The sequence below is a fragment of the Squalius cephalus genome (assembly GCF_949319135.1).
Source record: "Squalius cephalus genome assembly, chromosome: 13".
In the NCBI taxonomy this organism is placed as follows: Eukaryota; Metazoa; Chordata; class Actinopteri; order Cypriniformes; family Leuciscidae; genus Squalius; species Squalius cephalus.
Genome location: NC_137134.1, coordinates 23,795,210 through 23,820,448, shown reverse-complemented (window position 1 = coordinate 23,820,448; position 25,239 = coordinate 23,795,210). Strand labels below are relative to the sequence as shown.

The 25,239-nt window shown below is 37.3% G+C and overlaps 1 protein-coding gene across 1 annotated transcript in view; it reads right to left on the bottom strand.

The window, feature by feature from the left end:
* Window positions 1–633: 633 nt before the first annotated feature.
* Window positions 634–25,239, bottom strand: part of tspan7 (tetraspanin 7) — a 28,999-nt gene continuing 4,393 nt past the window's right edge. Inside the window, exons 2-8 of the mRNA XM_079889874.1 lie at window positions 5,770–5,958; window positions 5,606–5,680; window positions 5,402–5,497; window positions 4,144–4,299; window positions 3,984–4,067; window positions 2,278–2,360; window positions 634–2,020 (exon numbers count right to left, since the gene is read on the bottom strand). Coding sequence (XP_079746000.1) covers window positions 2,292–2,360; window positions 3,984–4,067; window positions 4,144–4,299; window positions 5,402–5,497; window positions 5,606–5,680; window positions 5,770–5,958 — 669 coding nt within the window. The 3' untranslated portion in view covers window positions 634–2,020; window positions 2,278–2,291. The remainder of the gene's footprint in view (window positions 2,021–2,277; window positions 2,361–3,983; window positions 4,068–4,143; window positions 4,300–5,401; window positions 5,498–5,605; window positions 5,681–5,769; window positions 5,959–25,239) is intronic.

The following is a 25,239-nucleotide window of genomic DNA, read 5'->3' as shown; positions in this document are numbered from 1 at the left end:
CATACAAAACAGCAACACAAAATTAAATTAAAAAGGACAGATGCACATTGACACGTAAATATGGAATTCGTTACCCTACTTCACAGAACGATTCGAAATTAAAGAAAGCCAAAGACTGCAGCGATTTCTACCACAAATGTACATAAATAAACAATAAATAAACAACAGAGGTCACTAAAGCCTGGCTCATGTGATAATAGTGATGATTCTAGAATTCCTTTGATTCAGACCTCCAGAAAATCTGCGTTTATTCCTCTTTATATAGAGCTGTAAATCAAATTTCTCCAGCGTTTTAACTAGACATCTGTTTTTAAGAGCTGTTCTCCTGCCAGCATAATCACTCTACCGTGACCATTTTTTTTTTTTTACTTTGTACTTTTATCCATTTGTCTGTGATCTGGTTGTACGGAGCCCCTAAAGGGACGTGGTGGCGGACAAATATGGGATGGGAGGGGGAAAAAAATATTTCAATGATTTTGCGTTTTCTCAAAAGTTTTGCGAGTGTACGTAAAAGCATTATATATATATATATATCCATCACCATGTCCCTTCTAGGGGCTCCATATGGTTGTGATTGTTTATAGTGAGTAATATATATATATATATTTAGTATATAACATTTTAATTTTTTTTCAAACAATATAGCATCCTTATAAATATCATTTTTGTCATACCAAAATTCAAATTCTTTCATATTTCTCATGCAAATATTAATCTGCTTGAAAATAACTGAAAATTCTCTGAGCTGTAAAGCAAGAACATCCTCAATGCTGAAAGAGATGCTCTGTGTGATTACATTCTTACAGAAAAACACCACAAAATAAAAGCAAACATAGTGTGTCACAAGGTAGATATGGTGTAAAACTGTAACTACAATCCATAAACGGTGGAATTTGAGTGGTTAGTCAGTACTCTGAAATATCTACCACAAGTTGTAATGTTCACACATTAGTTTGAACTTATTTAAGTTCTGTATGTGGCAAAAAATTGCTTGTTTTTGGCTTTCACAACAAGACAAAATTGAAACTTCTGACTGTACATGATTATGTCGAGTCACTTTAAACCCGGCATTGAGACATGGAGCAAAAAATTGAATCCAAATCATAAAGACAAAAAAAGCCATTTCTGAGATAACCCCCTTTGCCAAAGATTTTACAAAAGCAACAACAACAACAAAAACATCTTGTCATCTGTGTTTTTTTTTCTTCTTTTTTAAAAGTTTTTCCTCCCGAAACAGCACGTAACTAACAAATCTGCATTGAAGTCACTTTTTAGGGGTCAAGTAACACCATGCCCTAGCCTAGTGTGCGAAGTTTTGAATGTAAAGTAATTGCTATGCCAACACTGATTAAAAATACTGTGCAAAGCCACAAAATAGCCAATCAGAACATACACAGCTATCTGGACCAATGAGATTTCACTGTGGGCGGAGCTACCAAGTGCAACGTGACAAACAGGAACTAAGCTGACAAAATGGAAGATAGCTAAGAAAAAAAATGTCTTCTCAACCAAACATTTCATAATTAACTATCAAATCACGTTTATGTCCAAACCAAGTATTAAGTAATTTCTGAAATAGAAAATTCTGTGCAAATTGACAAAACCACAGCTAATCTGAACATATTTGATACACAGCTAGAGAGGGATTGAGATATCGATTGCGAGAGGTTAGGACGTGGTGTTACAGAAACGCTGCTGACTGTAGTTGTGGTGTGCGATGGTTTTTGCATGCAAGGTTTTTGTACAGTAAAGTAAAATACAGGAGTGCGTCTTAAAACCATTTCCTTTTCCTCGCTAACGTTGACGTTCCGAAGGGAGAGGCTTTGGTCATCATGGCACAACTGCATAGTTAAGGAATGACGGAAGGGAGAAAAAAGAAGGCAGGAAAGACAGAATGAAAGATAAAAGCAGAGAGAGAGAGAGAGAGAGAGAGAGAATATAAAAACAGATGAGAAAGAATGGAGTGTGCTAGCATTTTTGGGTTGCTTTCCCTTTCCAAGGTGTCGTACGTCTTTGGCGCCTGTAGAAACGGGGGAAAAAGAGGTTTAAACATTTTCGCACACAGAGTAGAAGACTATTCACGACAGGAACGCAAAAAAACGCTGCCTTCTAAGAAAACTGCTGAAAATATTGTATTTAATATTATAAACTTGTATTTTTATGCTTATTAGAGCATTGAGCTGTTAGCTGCACAATAACGCCAAACTCAAACTGAAATGAATGCTTACAAATTCATGTGCTATCAGAATTCTCGTACATATGAGTTTCCTAGTTCACCTGTGCACACGCCGCTACACCATCTCGTACTGATTGGCAGTGATGAATCGTGACAGACAGCAGGCCAACAGCATCCCGATCAGCTGAAAAACACACATGCACCGTTACCATGGTAAAACTGTTTTCCAGAGCTTCTTTTGCTCCCTCTGCCAACGTAATTGCTAATTAAATTAAATTGTGGTAGTCGTTACTGCCGGCTGCTCTGCTGGGTTTACAGTTCGCTCTCTCCGCGCTCAAGAAATTCTAGTTATAATCATAATGAATGTTTACTGATTCCCATTTAACCGAGCCAAAAGAATTCCACATGCGCTACGCAAGATTAGACGTATTAGCGGGGCCGCGTCTCTAAGAGATGTCATTGATTCGGGCCGCCCGTGTGCTCGCAGATAACATTAACAGTTCAATTAGCATGGTGTGTGTGCGTCAGAGGGGTCGAGGTGTTCCTCTGTGCCCCTTTGGACCCATTAGTACGGATGGAGAGATATCTGCATAATGGTCCCGAGGCGGAAGCGTGAGTGACAGAGGGCCTGATTGTGTTTGAAACGGCACGTTCGCTAGCAAACCCCAGCTGCGCCACACGCTCGGCTCCCGCATGTGTGTCTATGTGTGTTTACTAAATGAGGGCTGGGAAAACACAGACAGCCCGGGGTCGGCGTTCACCGCGGGGTTGTCATGGCAGCGCGGCTCTCGCTCCAGCTTTTAGACGTGAGCACACGCGGCGCTACCGAGTGACTCATTTCGACGGCGTATAGCGCTACACCTGTGTGAGACAACACCAGCCAGCTGTTCAACTCGCTTCGGCGGTAAACGGAAAACAGATTGGTGTAAATATTAGCTTGCAAACGCCTCAGATGTGATTATGGCAACTCAGCGAGAGGAAAAACATTCCTGTTTAAGTCTAGATGAAATTAAAGGTAATATTAGATAATAAAATCAACCAATTGCATGCATTTGGGGCGGGATCTGTTTCGACCAATCAAGAGGTCATTTACATATACATATCAGCGATCATTTACATTTAAGGCTTAAAAAAGGCAAAACTATGGAAACTTGTTTCCGCCACCGAATAATAAAATATAAAAGGTAATTGCAACTTTATTTCTCGGAATTTCAACCTTATTTTGTTGGAATTGCGACTTTATTTCTCGGAATTACGACTATTTCTCAGAATTGCAACTTTATTTCTCAGAATTGCATTTATATCTCAGATTTGCAACTACATTTCTCATAATTTCGACTATTTCTCATAATTGCGACTTTATTTCTTGGAATTGCGACTTTATTTTGTTGGAATTGCGACTTAATTTACCGGAATTGTGACTTTATTTTGTCGGAATTGCGACTTAATTTACCGGAATTGCGACTATTTTGTCGGAATTGCAACTTTATTTTGTTAGAATTGCGACTTTATTTCTCAGAATTGCAACTATTTCTCAGAATTGCGAATTTATATCTCAGAATTCTGACTTTATAACTTCCATAAGCTTCCATATACAACAAAAGAGTAGAATATTAAAATAAGAGTAGATTTTTTTAAAGTATTTAAAATAAAAATAAATTGTTTAAATTAATTAATAAAGTATTTAAAATAAAAGTATAGAATATTTTTAAATGCTTAAAAAATAATCAAATTCATTTCAGGTATTTTACAAGTTCCTGTCTCCACAAATAGTGTGAGTAAAAAATGGAAATAGCCTTCATCCTACCTGCGAGAATGCAATTCCAAATGTTACTCCAGCGATAATGCCCATGTTAGTCTCAATAAAGGTCGTCACTAGCTCATAGCAGCCCTGAAAACAAAAGAATCCTTATAAATAGATGAAAATAAAGACAGCCTGTGTGTGTGTGCGAGTGTGTGCACGTTACCTGCTGATAGACTTTGGTGGGCGCTATGGTGGCGTTTCTTAGGTCTGAGGCGTTGCAGTCGGAGATGTTAGCGCAGCAGCTCGGAGGAAGTCCATTCACAGGGTAATAAACACTGGAGAACCAGCTGGTGTAGTTCAGAACACCACAACAACGCAACTAAAGACAGGAAATACAGTGAGAGAGAACAACAGGTAACAGGAGATCTATCTGCCTAACAACCACCCAGAAAATCTTAGCTACACCCTAACAATAACCCATAACACCTTAACAACTCCCTAGCAACTACCTGGCAACCACCCATAACATTCTTGCAACTGCCTAACAACCACCCAGGATATCTCAGAAACGCCTGGGGTGGGCGATATGACCAAAATCTTATATCACGATATGAAATTTCATAATTCTTGTCACCATTTTCAATATCACAAAAAAAGTAAAGTAAAAAAACAAACAAACAAACTTACTGAAAACAAGTAAACAGTGATGAAATAAGAACAAAGAAACTAATTACAACCATATAGGAAAACAAACTACAGCAGAACAAAGACACAAATGAAATAGACCGACCTAAAAAACTTCAAGCACTAGAAATAAGAAACGCTACAGAAATTGTATAAAGTAATCAAATAAAAAAACACAGCATACACATCTAGAACACCCTTGCAACTGCCTAAAACCTACCCAGAATATCTTAGGAACATCCAAGCAACAACATCAGAATACATTTGCATTACCCTAGCAATAGCAACTACCCAGAACACCTTAGCAACTGCCTAACATCCACTGAAAATATCTTAGCAACCCCTAGCAACTACTTGGTACACCTAGCAATGCCCTATCAACCAAGAACTCCCTTGCAACTACCTAACAACCACTCATAATATCTTAGCAACACCCTAGCAACCACCCAGAACACCAATACAATGCCCTAACAAGCATGGAGAACACCTAACATCTTGTGACCACACAGAACACCTTGGCAACGCCTAGGAACCACCAAGAAAATCCTTACAACTGCCTAGCAACTGTCCGGAATACCTTAGAAACACCTTAGCAACTACCCATAACATCAGCTATCAGTCTATCTGACTGACTATAAGCTTTAGCTCTTAATACTATTTTAAATGTTCAGTCAAGGCTTTATCCAGCCAATATGAAAGTTTGTCATTATAAACTCTCCTTTTTATAGTTTTTAATGCTGATTATTAAAAAAAGAATCACATTAGATAAACTGATGTTAACCAGTGTTTGAACGTACACTCCGCTGGACTTTGTCCACCGCAATGCTTCTCTCATCCCGGGTGTTATAGTTCTGAACAGCTTCGTTGTACGTCCTCAGAAAGGTGCCTTTGATCTGAGGGAACACACATACACACACTCCATCAGATGTCACCAGAACAAGGCCTCATAGAGCGAGACAGATGGAGATCCCCGCTGGAGAACCTGCGCGCGCACGTCTCACCTCATGACGGAAAACAAAGCCCGAGATGCCAGCGACCAGCTCTGCCAGGAAAACCAGAGACAGGAACATGGCGTACTACAGACAGAGAGAGACACATTAGGGCCGTCACTTGATGTCCAGTGTAAAACCTGCTTCCTGAAGCTAAACCAGCAGCGAGCTCTCACCAGTTTGAGCATCCATGGACTCCCACGGCACGTGGCGAAGCATCCGAACAGCCCGAACACGATGATCGTAGTCCCGGTCCCGATGAGCACGTAGGGAGCATTGGTGGAGTTTTCAGCGATCAGAGAGATGTACGGACCCAAAATGAATTTCCCCCATAATCCCACAGCCAGCAGGACCGCCCCCGTGATCTAGAGAGAGAGAAAAAAAACCAAATGAACTTTAATTGTTAAACCCTTCTGGTGAGTACTTGTACAGATTTGCTACCATCTAGTGGACAACACGTGAACATAGCAAAACAATTTGATCACAATATGGAAATATTGATTCTGATTAATCAATAATGACATTATGTGTTTGAATATTATATTATAATGACACCAATTTGAATAATTTGCCAATTTTTTATTAGCAGCATTGGTATTGTTAAAATATTTAACTATTAAAAACAATTTTCTGTCACTAAAATAAAATAAAACAAATATTAGTGCTGTCAATAATCGCATCTAACATAAAATGTTGTAAAAATATACACACATATATTATATATTTACAAACTTTATGTTAGCTGCGATTAATCATGATTAATCGATTTGACAGCACTAATTAAAAATGAGATGACCTTAAACTTGTTATAAAATGGCAAGTGTTGAAGTACCAAACTGTAAATAAAAAAATAAAAAACGAAAGCTAAATATAAATATAAAAAACTAATGCAAATGACAAAAATACATACAATTATAACAATTTAAACAATTTTTTTTTTTTAAATAAATACTTTCATGTTTTATGGTAAATCATTTAAAATAATTTAACTTCGAATCAATATCTCTAATGTCCTTAAATCTGTAACATTAAAATGTTCAGATTTGTTGTGTGCTGTTCACATATGAAACTGTTGTGATTAGTTTGACTATTCTGAAAGTTTAATATACACTCATTGGCTTAAATAATTGTATTAATACATGAAAATAAATTATTCTTTTAGTAACATCTTACATAAAAGCACAAATGTAACTTTTATTTCAGAGATTTGGCTTTTTTTTTACTTTTTTTTAGAAAAGACATCACAAAAGTTGTTTTCAAGATTTAAAAATACATTTTTAAAACAAGATGTTTTCAGAAAGTATCTCTTAAAAATAAAAGTAAAATAAAAGTATATACATTATACAAATGTATATATAAAAGTGTATAATACATGTATAAAATTCCTGATTATAAATAAAATGTTTCATTATTTTGTTTAACTTATTCAAAGCCTAAACTTCAGTAAATGTATTGATACATATTTTTCTTTTTTTTCTAAAAAGCAATTTTTTAGTCCTACATTTTAAATAATCACTCAAATATGTACTTCAAACAACTGTGCAGTTGTGAGTTTAGTGTGTTAACCAGAAGAGGGCGCTGGTGCATTTATCCATCACTAGAAGGTTCTGTGAAACGCAGCACTCATTGAGGGGTGGCGGGATGTCACGTAATATACGATCTACATCGGCCTAACTGTTTAACTCTTCTTATGAAAATAGCCTAAATAAACCTCATGAAAGATATGTATGTATCTAACCACGTTTCATTTCTCCTGCACAACACACAAAATATAAAAAGAGCAGACAAAAGATGACAACACAACAAAATTAGCTTACATTTAAGAAAAAAAGATGACAACACAACGAAAATAAGACAATATTTCTCTGTCTTAGAGATCTAGACAGTTACAAGACTTAAAATGTACCGTGGTAATACCATGTTTTAGACACCATGTACCATGGTAATCTCACTAATCTGGTAAACATATGCTAATCTTGTAGAATGATTAGCATATTCAAATACTACGTTGTTTGCATGATATTTGAATATGCTAATCATTCAGGTTATTGAGTTAATTATTTTAATCATCTTTACTTCAGAAACTAGGAGAAATGATTGAGTTACGGCTGTTGAGATCATTCTCTCAGTGTTTATTAAGTTTTTATCAGCAGCAGTCTGGAAGGCCGGCGGGAGAAAGTCGCCTTCGGCTTGCGTTGAACCAGTTTAGACGGCTAGTATCACAGATTCAACATGGTGGACTGAACATAGATCAGCAGGACATTTCAGCATGAAATCATCACTGAAATATTGTCTAAACTGTCCTGACTAACATCCACGCATCCGACATGAGCATTAGCGTGGTGTTAGCGAGCGCATACAATGCTACCCACAGAAATGGCCATGAATATGTGAACCCAACATCCTACTCAGAACAGCAGCGCTATAAGATGCCGTCAGCTTGCCACCTCTAATAGAGTCCTAGCTCTCACGGATGTGCTAATGATGGTGTGAAGAGACGTAGCGGCACACGCAAAACCCAAAACCTAGCGAGCTGCTGCCTTGACGTCTACTGTCTCCATAGGCAGCTCCCTTCTGAGGCAGCTTCTAAACAGGTATCTTATAATAGAGTAATTAATGCTCTACATGGGCAGCATCATATAAATAGAGTTTGTGTTAGCATGTTGCTAAGCTAACAGTGCAACACAATGATACTCAAATTGACAAAAAATACATAGCAAAATATACATAAACATAGGCAAATATGTTAAATACTGCCACAGTACTTTTTGTCATTAGCATGTTATAAGCTTACAGTGGAACGCAAAATTGAATTAGTACAAACAGTATAGCAAAATAAACATAGCAAACTCAAGAATTGTTAAATGTGCTAAATCCCGTCACTTTTTTCATTAGCTAACTTCTTGATACTCTAAATACAGCACACTAAATTGGCTACAGTTATCAATTATTAATTAGATTTAACATTTTTTGGACGTAGTACCATGCTTTGTAAGACATATGCCATGCTAATACCACATTTTCCAAATATAGCCTATGAAAGTGTATTAAAATCAGATACAAAATATCGTCCCAATATTTTTTGATGGTAACAAGTTATCAAAAGTATATTTTTGTAAGTGGATGACGCAAAAAGCAAAAATACTGCACATACAAATATTGACTAAAATTTGGAATTATCTTGAGGTTTTTTACATGTTAAATACTGTTTTTGGGGCCTATACCATGCTAAGACCACATATGTTAGCTAAAATAATACATTTTTCATTCAATTAGAACATTTTCTTTGGTCACGCCTATGATGCCTTAAAATGCTTTCTAGGTAGACAGCGCACTAGGTTTGAGAGAGCTACATAGAGAGAGGTACAGAAAGTTTTGTCTATGCTCAATAGTGCCACCATCTTGTCATTCAGACCATGTCCACCATCGCACAGAGGACACAGTGTCCCGTCTCCATCTCACACTGAGACACAGAGAGACGGAGAGAGAGAGGAGGAGAAAGTGCACAGATGGTGTGACTCATCAGGGATTCGAGAGAGAGAGAAGGGTGAAGAAACGGCTCTAACTTCCAGGAACGAAAACGTAAAGTGTGAAATGCTTTAAAATCCCTCGATTACTCTTTGACAGAAGTACTACTGTCTTTTATTTAAAAGCTGGAGATGTGTGTCACCCACACACAGGTGTATTTGGATCGGGCTCCATTGTCCATTATGATGATGATCCTAAAAATAGGCAAAATATAATGTATTATATGACTTATAGCTCTCATTTTATTTTATTTTTTAGGATGAAATATGAGTCATCTCATGAGACTCACCCAGATGTTCTTGGAAAAACGAGAAAAGAAAAGAAAAGAATGACAGAACAGAAACGAAGCGCTATATACATACATCAAGACGCAAAACTACATAGAGGAGCAGAACTTGTGTGTTTCAGTGTAAAGTCTGGCAGAAGAAAACGTTTATTGAGCAGAAGGATATACATTATTCATCCGTACTTCTGTCATCCTCTCTCTGTCTTAGCCATGTGTCTGTTAAATCAAGCCATGAGAAAACCCGCAAGATCACTCCACGAAACTTTAAAAAGACAAAAACAACAACTAAACTACTAATGCACTTTCTTTTCGCGGTTTCATCAGTTCATGTATTCCCTGGGAATCAAAGCCATGGCCTTGGTGTAGCTTGGAGTCAGGAAGAGCCGACATTAAACCGGATCTCAGCCGCACGTTTCTGAACATCTCAGTTAGGAGACGCTTTCTGTCTCATGACACGAGCATTTGTCTGCTAACGAAATGTGAAGCGTTCATTTCTTCAAATGAATGGCAAATTGATGCGGCTCGGCGGCGTTCGTCTTTGATATGTCAGCGACGCCTCGAGTTACACACAATCTAGAGCTTAAAAAAGACTAAATCTATTATAGCTCTCATCATTGAGGAAAAAAACACTCCACGACAGCAGAAGAGGCGGCTGCCATGGCAACGTTTCAATAGTGACATGTAAATTTTATGCTTTCCTTTGGCGTTCTCAAATATGCATTTTCCAGTAAATGTTAAGAATCAGGGAGCAATACCTGACATAAATTAGCATATAGAGACAGAATTCGCTCATTTTTACATTCACACAGTGGCTCAACTTTCACTTTTTAAATTCTTCCTTTTTTTTAAACAAAAAAAGTCTGAAGAACAACGTTCACAAAAACAGAAATTATACATGCAAAAAGCAATTAAAAATAAATAAAAACTCACACTCATAATATATTTACCAATTTTTATAAATAATATATGCTCAATAAAGTTCAGAAACTGTTTTGCCTGTTTCCCATAGTATATTCTTATTTTAGAATATTTTTGTAAAATATTTTTGTTTTTATACGAAAAACTAAAACCTAACATTATACAACGACAGTATTATATAAAACTTATATGTATAATTAATAATATAACGATTATTATATTATTATTAATTTTTATATGGACAAAAACAACAAAAAACAAAGAATATACAACCAAAAAAAGTAAGTATATTCTAATTTTATATATAATTATTATATAATTATATAATTATTTTTAAATAATTTTCTGTATGCTCAAAAAAACCTAATAGGCTATACAATGACAATATTCCCCAAAAAATATTGTATTATTTTTAAATACATTTTTTTAAACCCAATTTTTAAACCCTATAACAATATACAATGACAATATTCAAATTTATTCTATTATTTTTATTAATATTTATGTACAACAAAAAAGAAAGTATTATATTCTAACTATATTTTATTTTTATTCATTTTAATGTGAAAAAATACAACAAAAACATTATATTTAAATGTTTATGTGAACAACAAAAACTAAATGACACTAGGCTACGTTCACACTGCAGGCTGTAACGACCCAATTCCGATTTTTTTGCCCCTATGCGACCTGTATCTGATCTTTTCATGACAGTCTGAACGACACAGATCCGATCTTTTCAAATGCGACCCAGGCCACTTGGGTATGTGGTCCAAATCCGATACGTATCCGATCTTTTGAAATGCGACTTCAGTCTGAACGGCCAGGCCGCATGTATCCGACCCGCACGTCATTGATACGCGACAAACGTAATAATTCTGCGTTGAAGTAGGCGGGAATGAGAAGATAAACACGTAAGATTGTAATTGTGCTGGCTCCGTTGGGAAAATACTAAAATACTTTAAAGGACAAGTTCGGTATTTTACACTTAAAGCCCTGTTTACAGATCGTATCTGATTAAATAGAACGGGTAAGATTAAAATTTGGACACATGCTGCTGTTCCGAGAATTTTAGGTTTATTTCGCTTTCCCCCCCACCCCCACAATGGATGTCTATGTGCACTCGAACATTCATTCCTAAAACACATTAAACTTTCGTTTACAAAGACGTGAAACTCACCGAGTGGTCAGGGGTGTTCACTGGTATGTTCACTCAAAAATCGCTGAAAATGATGCATTCCAACAGGTGTTTTACCATTCGTTGTAAAACTGTGGATCTATTTTTCCAAACGTCTCACACCCGTAAATTCTTCCGTTGAGAGCTTGAATAATAGACACTCCAGCCCAGTTGGTGGCGATAATGCACCTTTGCCAATTGCAAGCAAACCACTGGCATTTCATTGAATACACAGAAGAAGCAGAAGAAGAAGTGGCGGAGTAATACCGTACTGCACACAGCCCATCCAATTCAAGTCAATGGAGTTGGACAAAAACTACGATAAAACCTGTTGGAATGCATCATTTTCAGCGATTTTTGAGTGAACATACCAGTGAACACCCCTGACCACTCGGTGAGTTTCACGTCTTTGTAAATGAAAGTTTAATGTGTTTTAGGAATGAATGTTCGAGTGCACATAGACATCCATTGTGGGGGTGGGGGGGGGGAAAGCGAAATAAACCTAAAATTCTCGGAACAGCAGCATGTGTCCAAATTTTAATCTTACCCGTTCTATTTCATCAGATACGATCTGTAAACAGGGCTTTAAGTGTAAAATACCGAACTTGTCCTTTAATATCGCTAAACGAGCTCCACTGTTGACATCCATGTTTAGCTACTTCCGCAAACAACAAGTGACGTCGTTGACCGTTGAGTACTCTTCTGCGCATGCGGGTCACTTCTGGGTCATTTCACTTTCACGTTCACACAGGAGATCACAAAAGGTCGCATTTAATTGGAAATGTGAACGGCCTTGCAAAAAAATCAAATTTTTTCAAAAAATCGGAATTGAGCATTAAGCCCTGCAGTGTGAACGCAGCCTTAGAAATTAAATCCAAAACTTTCAATAGAAAAAGCTTTTGTTTATGACTTCAATGATCAGGTTAAAATGGCCAAGTATCAGCTGATGATTTTTCCTCATTTTTACTTCATTTAAATGTTCAACCTGGCAGGGAAACAAACTTCAGGACAGAAGAAAAACACGGCGCACGTTCACAACATTTTACCCATCCGTACGGTACCCTGAAACCACGACACGCGGAGAGAGACAGGAAGTATCCGTTCTCCGTTTGTCTGGAGCGACTCACTGCAGACCGAGGAGTGAGAGAACAGGGAGAACATTTTGGGATACGGAGAAGAGCGAGAGAACAGGGATACGGAGAAGAGCGAGAGAACAGGGATACGGAGAAGAGCGAGAGAACAGGGATACGGAGAAGAGCGAGAGAACAGAGAAGAGCGAGAGAACAGGGATACGGAGAAGAGCGAGAGAACAGGGATACGGAGAAGAGCGAGAGAACAGGGATACGGAGAAGAGCGAGAGAACAGGGATACGGAGAAGAGCGAGAGAACAGAGAAGAGCGAGAGAACAGGGATACGGAGAAGAGCGAGAGAACAGGGATACGGAGAAGAGCGAGAGAACAGGGATACGGAGAAGAGCGAGAGAACAGGGATACGGAGAAGAGCGAGAGAACAGGGATACAGAGAAGAGCGAGAGAACAGAGAAGAGCGAGAGAACAGGGATACGGAGAAGAGCGAGAGAACAGGGATACAGAGAAGAGCGAGAGAACAGAGAAGAGCGAGAGAACAGGGATACGGAGAAGAGCGAGAGAACAGAGAAGAGCGAGAGAACAGGGATACAGAGAAGAGCGAGAGAACGGATACAGAGAAGAGCGAGAGAACAGGGATACAGAGAAGAGCGAGAGAACAGAGAAGAGCGAGAGAACAGAGAAGAGCGAGAGAACAGGGATACGGAGAAGAGCGAGAGAACAGAGAAGAGCGAGAGAACAGGGATACAGAGAAGAGCGAGAGAACAGAGAAGAGCGAGAGAATGGATACAGAGAAGAGCGAGAGAACAGGGATACGGAGAAGAGCGAGAGAACAGGGATACAGAGAAGAGAAGAGCGAGAGAACAGGGATACAGAGAAGAGAAGAGCGAGAGAACAGGGATACAGAGAAGAGAAGAGCGAGAGAACGGATACAGAGAAGAGCGAGAGAACGGATACAGAGAAGAGCGAGAGAACAGGGATACAGAGAAGAGAAGAGCGAGAGAACAGGGATACAGAGAAGAGCGAGAGAACGGATACAGAGAAGAGCACTTTGATGAGAAGGAGAAGCGAGAGGAAACAAGAGGGCGCAGGAGAAAAGCCATCCTGCTCTTTGCATATCAAATGCTGATCAAAGCCGCTGTTGTTCTGTGGCCTTGAATCTGCTCAAAGGGAACAAGTGTGTGTGTGTGTGTGTGTGTGTGTTACCACAGCACCAGAACAATTACAGGCTCTGCATTCAGCATCTCCTGCTTGATATCACATCTCTGGTTTCATATAAAGTGATGCTAAATTCATTAAAGTAACTGACACCCAAATCACTGACATCACTGGCCCTAATCTAGATCACATGATGGATGATTGTACGTGTCAAAGAGTTGAATCAATGTAAGGGCTTTTAAAACTAGGGTCCAAAAATTGTGTAATAGGTAATAAATACATAAAAAATAAAATCACATGGGAATCATCAATTAAAAATGATAAATAAAAATAAATGAAGGGCATTCAAAATAATTTATAAAATAATCTAATAAATACATCACAAGGGGATCATAAATAAATAAATAAATAAATAAAAATCACAAGAGGGTCATAAATAAATAAAAGTCACTAGGGGGATTATTAAATAAATTATAAATAGATAAAAAATGTAATCACAAGGGGATTATAAATAAAAATAATTTATAAAATAATTTAATTAAATTGATATGATTGAATGCATTAAAGGGTTAAATATCAGGAGTTTTCAAACTGGGATAAAAAAAAATTGTGTAAAAAAGGTTAAAATAAAATAAAAATTGTTCTTGAAATATTTAGTGTTATATTAAAATGACAGCATGTTGTTTCTAAATGTATTAAAATTTGTAATTATAATAATATACTATTTTTACCCTTTTTTCTTTCTATTAAATTGATGTCATATCTTTTATTAAATACTATTAATGCCCATGATCTCTGACCCTCAAACTGTTGAAAGAACTGACCCCAGAACTTCCAAACTGAAACAAAACATCAGATTTGTCCTTCATCTTACTTTCAACCGACTTTCCAAACCTCAGCAGTCTTTTGTTTCGTAAACAAGTCTCATAATCCACAAAGAGCATTAAAAACATCAGTCACACACTGAACCGACTGAAAACATGGTTTGAAAACAAGGATCCCACAACTCGGGCAACACGAATGTTCATCCAACCGTACGAGATCGGTATCCACGGCAACAGTAATCCCCAATACTGTCTGCAATCTCAATCCACCGATGTCAAAACAAACAGACTTTCTCTTCTGAGTCTCTTCCGACTCTTCTGAGGCCAATATCTTTAATAATTTAACCAATATCTCTTTCATAAATGTGTTTTTTTTTTTTTTTTATAATCTGTCTTATGTTTCTGTATTAAATGCCTTTACATTCAAAAAAGCGACAGGTGGGGGAAGAATAGCCGTCACAAAATGGCGAAGGCTTGGTTTGTGAATAATAATTAGGTTATGCACAAATAATTGAATATGGTATTTTACCGTTTCGAGAAATAAATTGTCTATTTCAGGGGTTTTCAAACTTGGGTCAAAAATAGTGTAAAAAGGTCAACTAAATAAAATCACAAGCTGATCATAAATAAATAAAACACAAGAATAAAAAATTAAATCAAGGGAATCAAAATAATAACTAAACTAAAAGTAAATCACAAGGAATAACAGTAAAATCAAGGAAATAATAAATAACAAAATAAATAAATAATTAAGTCACAAGAGGCTAATAAGTAATTATTCACAAGCAGATCATAAATAAATAAAAATAAAATCACAAGAGAATAAATAAATAAATAAAATCAATGGAATCAAAAATAAAATTAGTGAAGAGTGTATGATCTGATAGATGTCTGGCTGATATACACAATGCTTTTCTTTCCGCTATCAACAGACTGTGAGAGTTTACACACACACACACACACACACACACACACACACACACACACACACACACACACACACACACACACACACACGACTCCCAAACAACAGGTGACATGACAATCACATCAGCTCTGTCTGTGACTCTCTTCTATTCTCACATGTCACGGCAGGGTTTGCTGCTGTGGCACTTTCTCTCTTGTACCCTCAAGCTGGGAAAAGCATCTGGTCGCACAGGGGATCCGGGACAAAAAGTACAGAGAGACCCCAGAACAACAAAGCTCACAGTCGGACACTTCCTGTCTGACGTCCATCTATGAGAAAAGATCCACAGATTGTCGCTTTTGCAGTTTTTTTCTCAGTAATACTGCGTCTTAACTGTTATTTTATCTGTTTTCTAGTCATTCGTGTAGATAAATAATACTAAGTAAAATTTTATAAATATATACAATACATATCTAAATGTTTAATTAACTAAACTAATTGAAACTATTAATTCTAATTTAAAATAACACTTTTTGTACTAAAAATATAAAAAAAATTTCATCTGATTCCATAATTTCTTATTCTTAATCCCTCCTTGTTCTAGCTTGTACTATTCTAGACAACATTTGAAAGTTTAGCCTATATTACACCTCTCATGTTATTACCTCTATATTGTTTTTACTACTATAAATCACATGTTCTCCTCATTCGTAAGTTGCTTTGGATAAAAGCGTCTGCAAAATGAATCAATTTAAATGTGAATGTTGCAAAATTACTACGTGGTTAACCCCTTGCGACACCCTGTTTGAAACCCCCTTTTATTAACTCTTTTCCTCCAGCAATCCATGTGTTTTCACTGTTAAACGGTAGGGGGCGCTATTATTCATCTTCTGAAAAAGTACATAGTATGCAGTTAAAAACACAAGCAAAGAAGCAGAAACAAGCGATAGAAGCATTGCTTACGCATATGTAAAATAATGCGACCATCAAAGATTAAACAACATATAGATCAAAGTTGATAGACTCGAAACTCAATACAAAAACACAATTTTCTCAGCTTTTTGTTCAAAATGTTGCTTCAAGAGTTGATCAATTTTACTTTTTTCGTAAACCACTTACGACCCTTTGAAAGTCCCTTTTATTAAAGGTGCAGTATGTAATATTGACAGCTAGTGGTTGAAATGGGTACTGCAGTCCAAATTCAAAATATTGAAGAGTTGGTTCCCCGCCCCCTCCTCCTCAGACTCGACGCTCACACAGGTTTGCCAGATTGAGGAAACGCAACAAGAGCGAGCGCATTGACAATGGAAGGCGACGTTTTAATATGCTACCAGTCATAGTGATTTGCTAAGGATGCACCGATATTACATTTTTGGGCGATACCGATAACCGATGATTCTTTATATTTGAAAGCCGATAACCGATATATTGGCCATATATTGGCTTTAAATAACAAATTAAATCATACATTAAAATTTTTTGGTGAACCACTTTCGGCACCATGTTTGAAAACCCCTTTTATACACAGTGCACAGTAGCTGTGACCAAATTCACTCATTTTCGCCCACTTTCCCTATATAGTGCAGTTTCTTATATGTCCAGTGCATATGTTAAACCCAAAAAGATTGACAATCACATAAAGTAAAATCCCACAATATTACCATAATCTATCTTGTTTTTCTTCCCTTCTTCCTAAGAGTGTTGTCATACTTGAACTGTGCCGGCTCAGATTGAGGTGGTAATTTTCCCTTGTCTTCCACTCCATTGCTCTCTCTCTCTCTCCCGGCCATTAGAGTGCCGTACATCATCATGATCCACTGCGGCTCGTCCATAAGTGCTGTTTGTTCTGAGAGCGTTGGTTAGACGGCCCGCCGCAGGTTTAATGGCCGTCTACAGCTGTCAGAGGCGCTGGCCTTTCAGCCTCATTCTCTCCTGCTCCGTTTCTGGGAAATGTTGGATCAAAGTCCACGGAAACAGCCAGCGACTATATGACACTGTCTCGCGGCTAAAAGGTCCATCTCATTATTCACAGAGTCAACTGACAGGGAAATAGAGGCTGTCGGCGGCTTAAATCAGAACGATATGTCCAACACTAAATTGACTGTCTCTGGCAGTTAGCTGGAAACAACGGACGGATGCATGGATAGATAAAACGGAGGAATGGTGAAAAATTTAAGTGGAAACAGAAAGAGATAACTGTTTTCTGAATAAAAGACCATGAATTGTGGAGTTTTTTTTCCCCCACTGTGCATCTGTTCAACAGTGTGGGAAATGAGAACGCTAATGCTAATGGGGGAAACGGTCTATTTTCGATGCCATCTCATTAATACTAATGACCCTAAGTAACAAACGTCACCACATCACTTTGTTGTGCTATGAACACAAACAATTATAATGGTTGTTTGAGTAAAAATTGTATCTAAAAATCCTTAAAACAAGGTCATTGTGAAAAAAGTGCACTTAATTGTATTGAAAGTGCACTTGTAGTATAGCCTACTTAAAATCTTAAAAGTATTTTTTTAAATAACTACTTGCAGAAAAAATTAAGGTCACTTAAGTGTACTTAAAGAGTAGCCTACACTTTCATTAACTCACTTTTAAGGGTTAGTTCACCCAAAAATGAAAATGATCCCATAATTTACTCACCCTTAACGTACGTAAGTCTAGTTCCAGCAGAAGAGTGACCTTTGACCTGACACAAATAAGTTAGCAAAACAAACAGGCAACAAAAAAATTATTACTGTTCAAAAAATGAAACCTGTGCTACGTGTAAATCTGACGCTACGTGCCGCTAACACATAGCAAACATTTACCCATGCTAATCGCAAACACAAGCATCTAGCATGTGATCAGAGCCCGTCTACGGAGAGCCTGCCCACTCCCTATTAAGTCCTATTGTACCGAATTTTGGTTGTAGTACCACCAGAGTTCCACTGGGGGCGATCGCCAGGAGTGCAAAATGAATGGGAGTCTATGGGGCTAGACGGCTAAATTTGTCTCCCTTACCCGATTGCCGTTGAGAAATCTCAGATCTGATTGTAGATTTTGCAAGTTCAACATGGGTTTTAGGTCGAAAGTTGAATGAACGAGTACTTATGTCGTTTTGATTTCTTACAGGTTGAGTTGTTGTTGCCCATAACACGCTAGCATTCTGCTAATGACGTCAGCATTCTGACGTCATTGACATTTTGAAAGACTTTTTAAAGCAAATAAGTGACTCTAAAAAATCTAACACCCAGCAATGTGTCATTTCTTTGCATCTCCTTTCGAATACAACATTCAAATTACTAGACAAAAAATTATATCCTGAGAAAAGTGGATTTTGAGGGGTATACCGCCATTGACCTCCATTCACTCGTCCTGTGAGCGCCCTCATATGGAATCAGAGTGGAACTGCAACCAGTTCAGAAGCCGGAAGTGTAGTGAGAGTGAAACTTCTCGCCATATTAGACATTCTCTGATGTGATTATGAAATTACATATAAAGATCTACTTAAGTCCTACTTAAGTATGTCAAAAAGCACTCTAAAGTTAATCTAATTTCATTTAATTGCAAATAACATGCGATTAAGTGTTACATTCAGTTCAGACTTAAATATATATATTATATTTTAAATATTTTCTAGTATATTATTTAGGAAATCATCATTAGCAAATGATCTCTCAAAATTTTGTTTAATGTATGCTTCAAACAACAATAATGGGGTGGGGTGGTTTCTTTTTGGCTTTGTTCAATAAGCAACCACTAGCAAATGCATAGCAATGCACTAAAAACCACAACTTAGCAATAGCATAATACTCTGGTAGGCACACTAGCATTGTTTTTTACAGGCTAGCATCACTCACATTTTCTGTGTAAAATGTAAAATCTAGTTATAATAAATCCAGGATAAGGAAATAATACAGACTCTTTCTCATTGGCTCAATATGTCGGAAAATTCATGCTAACTGCTAGGCAACAACTCAGATGATCCTAGCATGCTCAAAGTTACTCAACATAACAGCTAATACAAAAAAAGATGACTGTACAAAAAATTCAACCTGTGCTATACGTGTAAACCTGATGGTACGTGCTACTAACACAGTGCAAGCCTTTCCCCATGAGCGTAAAGCTGCTAATCACAAACACAAGCATCTAGCACCACGACTCAAGCTAGCGGCTAATAATAGCATCTCTTTCATTAACAGGCCTGTGTAAAACTACTCACGGTGTCATTCCAGGATAACAGGACCTTAAGACAGGAATTCCAGTCACCTTTAAATTCCACAGTCGGGAACTAATTAGGAATATTCCAGGAATGCAGACCGGAGAGTCTTTTCAAAGTGCTGAACTGAGACTTTATGGAGCTGTTTAATTATGCAAGTCAAAGACATTATGATTCATATACTCTTTTAAAAAATGGTTATATATTTTTTACCCTAATTAAAATATACAATTTCCTTCAGAAATCCTTCTAACATGCTGATTTGCAGCTCAAGAAACATATTATCAATGCTGAAAATATTGCTTCATATTTTTGTGGAAAGCGTGATACATTTCTTTCCAGGATTCTTTAATTAATTGAAATGTTCTTTTCTGGGTTGGCTTTCTTTTACTGGTTGTCAGCAGCAACATTATGACTTCCCATCCATCCACACACATAATCAAAGCATATCGTTCAGACTTCCAGACGAGGATTAACCAAAAAAAAAAAGAAAATTCCTCATCCACCACTAAACGCCCTCAGCACAACGCCAAACAGGATATTACTGGAGGACACGGACACTTTTAAATGACTTTAGGCAACTGAAGATTAATCACGGTAATAAATCAATATCTGAACCTAATGAGTGTAACTCACAGAATCAACAATGGGAATATTTGGCCTTTGCAATCCTCTATCAAATTTCCTTGCCAACAAACTCTCCCAGAACCAATCAGACCCCAATTCAATTTCATTTCCATTTGAGGTTGAATCTTCCTTTCTGATGGGTCATGCCATCCTCAAGAGGATCTGAAACTGCAATAATCAGACGCTCTTTTAGCTTTTGTTCCCTTACTGTTTACAAAACCACAATGAGTGTTTGATGCAGATAATAAATGCAGAGATCTTGTTTCCTAGCACTTAAGACCAATCCCAGCGGAAAAACGTGTTTCTGTTCTGGATGTTTACCAAACTGGAGTCTGAAACAGGCTGAATGCACTCGTGGGAATACACTGATTCCTGAACCATTTTGGGGTTTGAAACATTCTTCATTCTTGATTTTAGAGAAATATGGTCTATTTGGGGTATTGCACTGATATAAACGCGCCTCTGATGCTCCTCACCTGTGAAGCGGGTATCATGGATGAGCACCTGGTCAGCTGAGAGTCAAGAGTGTCTTAAGCTTCCTTTAATAGGATTCAAGCCTGGATTATACCAACCCAGTCATTTAGAGAAGGGCTACGGATCTGTGAAGATTTAACTGGCTGAGCCGTATCACTTTACAGGACTCATGAATTAATGAAAACAGAAAAGTAATACTACTGTATGAGAAACATATACCAATATAAATAAATCATAACTATAATTAAAATTAATATTTAAAGAGCCTCTATTATGCTATATTAAAGGCTCCTAATTTTGTTTTGGAGTTCTCCTACAACAGGTTTACATGCATTCAAGGTCAAAAAAACACTCATTTTCTCATAATATACATTGCAGCATCACCTAATTTTTCGCAGTGTGTGAAACAGTTCATTCAAGGATTCAGTCTACTCTGCTCTGATTGGTCAGATGACCCAGTCTGTTGTGATTGGTCTACTCTGCTCTGATTGGTCAGATGGCCCAGTCTGTTGTGATTGGTCTACTCTGCTCTGATTGGTCAGATGGCCCAGTCTGTTGTGATGGGTCTACTCTGCTCTGATTGGTCAGATGGCCCAGTCTGTTGTGATTGGTCTACTCTGCTCTGATTGGTCAGATGGCCCAGTCTGTTGTGATTGGTCTACTCTGCTCTGATTGGTCAGATGACCCAGTCTGTTGTGATTGGTCTACTCTGCTCTGATTGGTCAGATGGCCCAGTCTGTTGTGATTGGTCTACTCTGCTCTGATTGGTCAGATGGTCCAGTCTGTTGTGATTGGTCTACTCTGCTCTGATTGGTCAGATGGCCCAGTCTGTTGTGATTGGTCTACTCTGCTCTGATTGGTCAGATGACCCAGTCTGTTGTGATTGGTCTACTCTGCTCTGACTGGTCAGATGGCCCAGTCTGTTGTGATTGGTCTACTCTGCTCTGATTGGTCAGATGGTCCAGTCTGTTGTGGTTGGTCTACTCTGCTCTGATTGGTCAGATGGCCCAGTCTGTTGTGATTGGTCTACTCTGCTCTGATTGGTCAGATGACCCAGTCTGTTGTGATTGGTCTACTCTGCTCTGATTGGTGATGACCCAGTCTGTTGTGATTGGTCTACCGATTACAGGTGTATTGGAAACCAAACGTCCATTATCATATCTGAATTTCAGCTCCGGATCTTTCTCAGCACTTGATACACTGTGATACACAGTAACGATGGTGTCGGTTTTACCAAATCAATTCGAGCATGAGTCCTCATCCTTTTGAAGTGCATGCAAAGTGGATTGGCAGTGCAGAAAAATGTGTCTTCTCGACAAATTGACAACACGAACAAAACTCTTCCAGTCTCAGCTACAACTACAGTGTTTGGGTCAAAGTAGAAGTTCTTCGCGGGCAGTCAATGAACACCACAGGCTGGCATTATGCAAATGTGTTACAAAGCTACTTAGTTTCGTGCAGGAAGACTGGAATTACTGACAAGTCGTTTCAGGGAGTTCAGAATCGTTACTTTCTTTTGGGAGATAATAACTCTTCATTTATCTGCACTTTGATCTTTGAAACTTTGAAGACTTTTTACTTCCACAAACAACTAGCTAGGCTATATTACACACTACATGAAAGGAAGTGGACAAGATTTTAAAAACAACAATTGAAGAAGAAAAAAAGGTTTGTAATGAATACTAATGAAGGTAATTACAATTTACATCTACATACATTTGATTTTCCACTTCACACAAAAAAAAAACAAGTTTTATTTTAAACACAATTATTTCAATTAATTTCTTAAGACAAAAGAAGTCACTTTAAAACGTACAATGTGAACACAAAGAGAACTGGAATTTTATTTAGTTAATTCACGTTTGGGTGAAAGAGGTGTACATTTGGCAACTATTAATAAAAACAAGGTCAAAATGGGTCATAATTTGCTTACAATACAAGTTATTAAACGTTTATCAATTCAGAGTTCAAATCCCAATGTTTGTCAAAAGAATACGATTTTCTCTTTTACGATTGTTCTGCTTTAAGCGCTTAACACAATTTGTTTTCCTTCAGATTTGACAGTGAAGTTTTATCTGAATAAATCTGAATAAAGAGGTTTGATCATTCCAGCTCTGCATTCCAGAGGGAACGACAACACTGAAAGGAATACACAAGACAAAATATTAACAAGCTTAAGGAGAAACAAACAGAACATCGGCGCTAAGTGTCGACGCCTCCACACTTAAGAGGACAGAATATATCAGCAGCGCTGCAGCATTCAACAACGCTCTCATTTCCATAATAACACCAAAGACCACTGGGAAAACTGGACCAGACGAGTTTTTAATTGTCTGTTTGTAATGAACAGGCCTGTCAATGCTAATAACGCTGGCTAAGAGCAAAATAACTCAAGAGAAGGGTAACTCAAGATTCTCCAAATGGCACCAATTACAGAAGCACCAATTATACTTTTTGGTCAAATAAGTCAGATAGCACCCTTTAATTACCATAGTAATAATTAAGTACTGACAGTATAATTTCCTTTCTGACAGAATAAACACTTCTAACTAAAGGTGACAAAATACTGTAGTTGAACCCAAATGTGTTCAAAACCAATTGATACAACCACAACAATTATTATAAATCTTTTATTTGACTAGCCCTGTCCGTTAAATTGCAAAACAATATTAAAGGGGACCTATTACGCCCCTCTTTACAAGATATCATGTAAGTCTCAGGTGTCCCCAGAATGTGTCTGTGAAGTTTCAGCTAAAATACCACACAGAAATTTGTTACACAATGCCCAAAATGCCCCTTTTTGGGTGGAAGCAAAAACACGCTGTTTTCATGTGTGTATCTTTAAATGCAAATGAGCCACTTTCCAGAAGAGGGCGGAGCCTTTACAGCTCAATGACAATGTTACAGTTAGCCTAGCTACCGTTATTGGAGAATATTTGTTTTAAATGTCTGATTATCAACAAAAAGGATCATTTAATGTACTTTAAACATTTGCTAAATGTTAGCTTTTCTTTGAGTTTATCTTTTTTTGTAACAATAAGAAACAGATTTCAGATTTCCATGAGTTTCCAATGTAAAAGTACTACTTCAAAAATTGTCCTATTTCTGAGCAGTAAATTTGAAAATATGATTTCTGTAGCTTAAGTTTCTTCTATAGCATCACAATTCTTTTCTAGCTCAAAAAGTTTTATTTGATCTTCAAGCTAATGCTAACTCTTAACATTGCTGCTGTACAATTTTGTGACTTTCCGATGATGCAAATTCTGAATATTGCAAAAAACAATATTCTTACCCTCCAGTAATGACAGTTTTTCATTACACTATTGTCATGCTGCAACATTTAGGCTTTAAATGCAAGCCGAGCTGTTTCTTCGATTTTTAGGTGTTTAAATTACTTGTCCGTCTATATTTCACTCAGCAATACGTGGCACTTTTCCATCTATTTTAATGTGTCCCTGGTTCCTTCGGTTCCCAAGAGAGAGTTTAGTGAGAACAGGATTCCCGTCGCTCACTGTGATGTTCTAGCAAGCTATTTTAAGACGCAGAGAACTCTGGGATCACACATAGACACATGCCATTCTAGGTGTGTATCAGTTACACACACACTGTCACATCCCAAGCTGACGCAATCTACAGAACATTACATGCTTAATCAATCATATTGACCCATCGGGTCTTTGCAGGCAAACGCACACAGGGGAAAGGTGGTATTAGGTGTTGACTTACAACCAAAGCTTTAATAATGTCGACTGCATTGAAATGTGAACCGAACGGATGTACTGCAATCCTGATGCTAATTTCAGCTCTGGAGATCCAGAATTCTTTCATGGGGAACATACCGACATCTGGGGATGTCTTCTGCATCTCTAGATAATATCAGTGTTCACACCAAAGATTACAAATGGTTCAAAGAACAAAAACAAATTCATTTTATGCAGAGCATTGTATAAAAGTATATTTTATATATATATATAAAATTCTCTCAAATGTTCCAAAAAATGTTCTTTTTTAAATGTTGGTAACTGGTTAATGATGATCTTATTCTTGCAATTTTGTCAAATTATATGTGTCTAAAGTTTGCTACGAACCATTCTTTTATTTCATTCTAAATACATGGGGTTTTTTTTACACAAAACTTAAAATTAGTTTCCGGACAGAAAAACGTTTGTTCGAATCAAAGTACAATGAAAGATGAACCATTTCTCAATGGATGTCGATTTATTGTGGGTACCATTTTTTTATTAACATACTTTCTTTGTCTTAATTGATTCGTTAGGGTTAGGGTTAGGGTGTAGTTGTAGTTTAAAGCAAAATTTGTCGTAAATTGCAAGCTCCGCCCACAACAAAAATAAAATGGTAACACTTTATTTTACAGTGTCATTGTTACACGTTACATGTAGTTACTGTAGTAATAACTATAAATTACGCATAATTACATGCAATTAACACAAACCAAAC